The 3,197-nt window shown below is 53.2% G+C and overlaps 1 protein-coding gene across 1 annotated transcript in view; it reads right to left on the bottom strand.

Annotated features, from left to right (window-relative positions):
• Window positions 1–400: 400 nt before the first annotated feature.
• LOC104508023 (sodium/potassium-transporting ATPase subunit alpha-1) overlaps window positions 401–3,197 on the bottom strand; it is an 18,772-nt gene continuing 15,975 nt past the window's right edge. The window contains exons 19-22 of the mRNA XM_010149492.1: window positions 3,026–3,156; window positions 2,347–2,448; window positions 1,175–1,266; window positions 401–738 (exon numbers count right to left, since the gene is read on the bottom strand). Of these exons, the coding sequence (XP_010147794.1) occupies window positions 710–738; window positions 1,175–1,266; window positions 2,347–2,448; window positions 3,026–3,156 (354 nt within the window). The 3' untranslated portion in view covers window positions 401–709. The remainder of the gene's footprint in view (window positions 739–1,174; window positions 1,267–2,346; window positions 2,449–3,025; window positions 3,157–3,197) is intronic.

Here is a 3,197-nt window from a genome sequence, read left to right as displayed (position 1 = left end):
CTGGCAAAGCAGGCAGGAAAAATCAGCCCCAGAATTTTGAGATCCACGTGCTGTTCAGCAGAAGCCAGCCCCTTAAGGCAGGCCGGAGCAGACATCCAGCCGTCAGCTCCTCCCAACGCCACATCTGCGGGAAGTAGCCAAGGTGCGTAGTTAGAGGCCAACAAGCTTCCCGGTGCTTGTGCAAGCAGTTCATCACGCCGGGCACCGAGCTACAGCGTGGGATGCACCAGGGCTTCTAAACACCGTATACGCTGTTGGCTCCAGGTCAAGCAGCTCTGCTTCCCTGAGACAAAAGGGCGAGGGGCTCACCCACGCTGTCACCACCAACCCTGGTGTAAGGAGGGGAGGCCGCCCCAAAACCAGGTTTTGCTTTGAGAAAAAACATCCACCTCAGACCATGTGGGGGCATCCTCTTATAATCCATCTTTATTTGTAAAAATCCACATATAAAATCTTCAGTTTCCTTTTACAAAAACAAAAAGGCACATAAAACCACTCAAACTGTCATCCCCATGGACTGATGGTCGGACACTCCCCCCACCCCAACCTCCCCCTCGCTCTCTCCTCCAGTCCATGTCTCTTCAGGCGTCCTTTAGTTTCAGCTCGCTCCTACCCGGGCGGTTCTGCACTGGCGAAGATGAAGTACACACACAGGGGAGATGGTGGAGAGGTGGCATGGGCTGTGCGTGGAATGTTTTACAGGCGCTTTTTAGTAGTAGGTCTCTTTTTCCACCCAACCTAAAGGACAAGGAGGAAGGAGGAGTTAGGCTTAGGGCAAACCGAGCATGAGGTTCACGAGAGCTCCTTTTCAGCTCTGAAAGCTTGCACCGTAGCTCCTGAGCTAGTAAGTGACCCATCGCCATGGAAAGGTCTTGCCAAACTCTTGGCGCAGCTTGCAAGCCCTGTTCCAGCACTCTAGAGCTACCCAAGCATCAGTCAGTCTCTCGCGAGACTGGAGCGCGTTGGTACTTTCATATACTGCGGGAGGATGCAGGGAGAGGGACAGAGAAAGTCCGCAATTTAAGCCAGCTGCACTTTTAACGCCGAGGAGGGGAACACACAAAGTACACCCCCGCGTAGCACTCGACCCCGGCAGTCCCTGGGCACTGTCAGAGCTCCCACAGAGCACAAGGAGGTGGGGAAGGAAAGGCACGGATCAGCAGCGTGTTCTTACCACCGGGGTTGCGCCTGATAATGAGCTTCCTGACTTCATCATACAGGAATATGAGGAGGGAGTACGGGAAAGCGCAGAACCACCAGGTCGGCCTGTTTGGGAGAGGAGACGGTGAGCACACAGGCAGCGGAGATGCTCTTTGCCTAGCAGAGCTCCCACCTGACAGCACAGAAGAGCGCGGGAAGGCTTGGCACGTCCCAGCTTGCCAGCTCCCAGAAGGCTGCCGTTCAGCCCAGAACCCTCCAAGCCAACAATTCCCACCAAGTTTACTGCTGCAATAGGTTAATCCACTTTTGGCTATTAATTCCAACACGAGGTGTGTCACAGCACCTTTGCTCATCTCTGTACCGCCCCACCTACGACTCCAGCAACATTTCCTGTAAGCACACATAACCTTTGTGCCCACAGCCTTGCTCACTTGAACTGCGCTGGCTTCCCTCATGATCTGCACGCGCTAACATCTGGCTGCTGCAGGCACTGGGCAGAGGCCAGCTTTCTCGTTAGGAAACGCTCACACTTCAGCACCAAACTCCAGACGACACTTCCGAATGGAACGCAAGACATACCAGGGTTTGGGGTTTGGTTTCTGGCCATGAAAATTTTGTGGCACTTAAACTGTTCCAAGTTGGGAGGCTGAACCCTGCCACAAAGTGTTGCAACGCTGTTGAGCAACGCTCAAGATGCTGGCGCCCTCCCAGCTGTTCAGAAAGCTGTCAGGCACCAACCGGTCATCGGCACCTAGGCTGCATCTTTCAAGAGACTTTGCTACTCGTGCCATTTCTGTGGAAGGCAGGAAAAGGCACAAGACCCCATCTCCAGTTCTTTACTGAAGAGGCAGCACCTGGCCTATGTCTCTGGAGGTGCAGTCCCCTACCCATAAAAATACCCCATGCAAGCAAATACAAGAGCAGCTTTGCTACAGCTGTGTTGCTAATTTTCAGCAGGGCACCAAACTGAAATTCCCCATAAACATTCCATAAGCGGTAAAGCAAAGCAAACCCCCAGTGTGCCCACACGACAGCGGAGGGTCACTCATACCCTCTAGCCTGAGCAACTCTGGGTTAAGACTCGGTTTTATGCTCCGCGAGCTCGCGGTCACTGCTGTCCGTCTCCCCAGCCAAGCAGCACTGTTCTGTGGTACAGCCTGCTGCAAACAGCGTGATGCAACTTACTTGAGAGGGTACATCCTTAGGGCAACATCCATTCCAGGGCAGTAGGAGAGGAAAGCAGCCAGAGCAGTCTCCTCAAAGAGACCAAATATTAAGATCTTGTTCCTGGCAGAAACAGAAAGGTGGTCAAGGACAAAGCACTGTCACAGATGACAGCTAAAAGCCACACCCAGTTGCCGCATGGTAGCAAATGGAAAAACAGACATTCTGGTCTAGCCCAGAAGTCCATCAGGTGGGGGCTATCAGGCCATCCAAGCTGATGGCACAGCTGTCATGGGGGTCTTTTATGTCTCTAGACAGTGAACTTCCAGTTCACAACTAAGTCAACCAGCAATTGCATCCATCGCAAACTCGGAGGGAGGCAGGGGTTGAGGCCACCAGGTCTCCCGATGCACCAGGTGCTGTGCTGACACACAAGGCTGGGTGCTGGAGCACGTCACTGTCCTTGGAGGCGGGCTAGCTCCCAGACAGTGCCAGCAGCAGCCAGCATTACGCTCTCAGTCCGACGACTGCAGCAGGTACTATGACAACGAGAGCATCCAGTCCCTCTTCTATCCACTACCAAGGCAACAGACTGTTAGACTTATGCCAAGATGCCCAGACGCTGCTGGGACAAAGAACTAGAATGTCACATGATGGATGGAGGATCCAGTTTAAACCCTCCATGGACAGCCTGACTTACTTCATCCCCTGCTGGAAGACGGAGTTTCTTCGGGTCTTACAAATGATCAAGTCTGCCCACTGCACAACCACAATGCTGACAAAGAAGGCTGTATGGCAAGTGAACTCCACTATTTTCCTCTGTTCGTAGGTCTAGGAAGCAGACAGAGTGCACTCGTTCAGACATGCTGCTT

Source organism: Eurypyga helias, unplaced genomic scaffold (assembly GCF_000690775.1).
Source record: "Eurypyga helias isolate BGI_N326 unplaced genomic scaffold, ASM69077v1 scaffold32653, whole genome shotgun sequence".
NCBI lineage: Eukaryota > Metazoa > Chordata > Aves > Eurypygiformes > Eurypygidae > Eurypyga > Eurypyga helias.
This window is presented reverse-complemented; position numbering and strand designations above follow the sequence as displayed.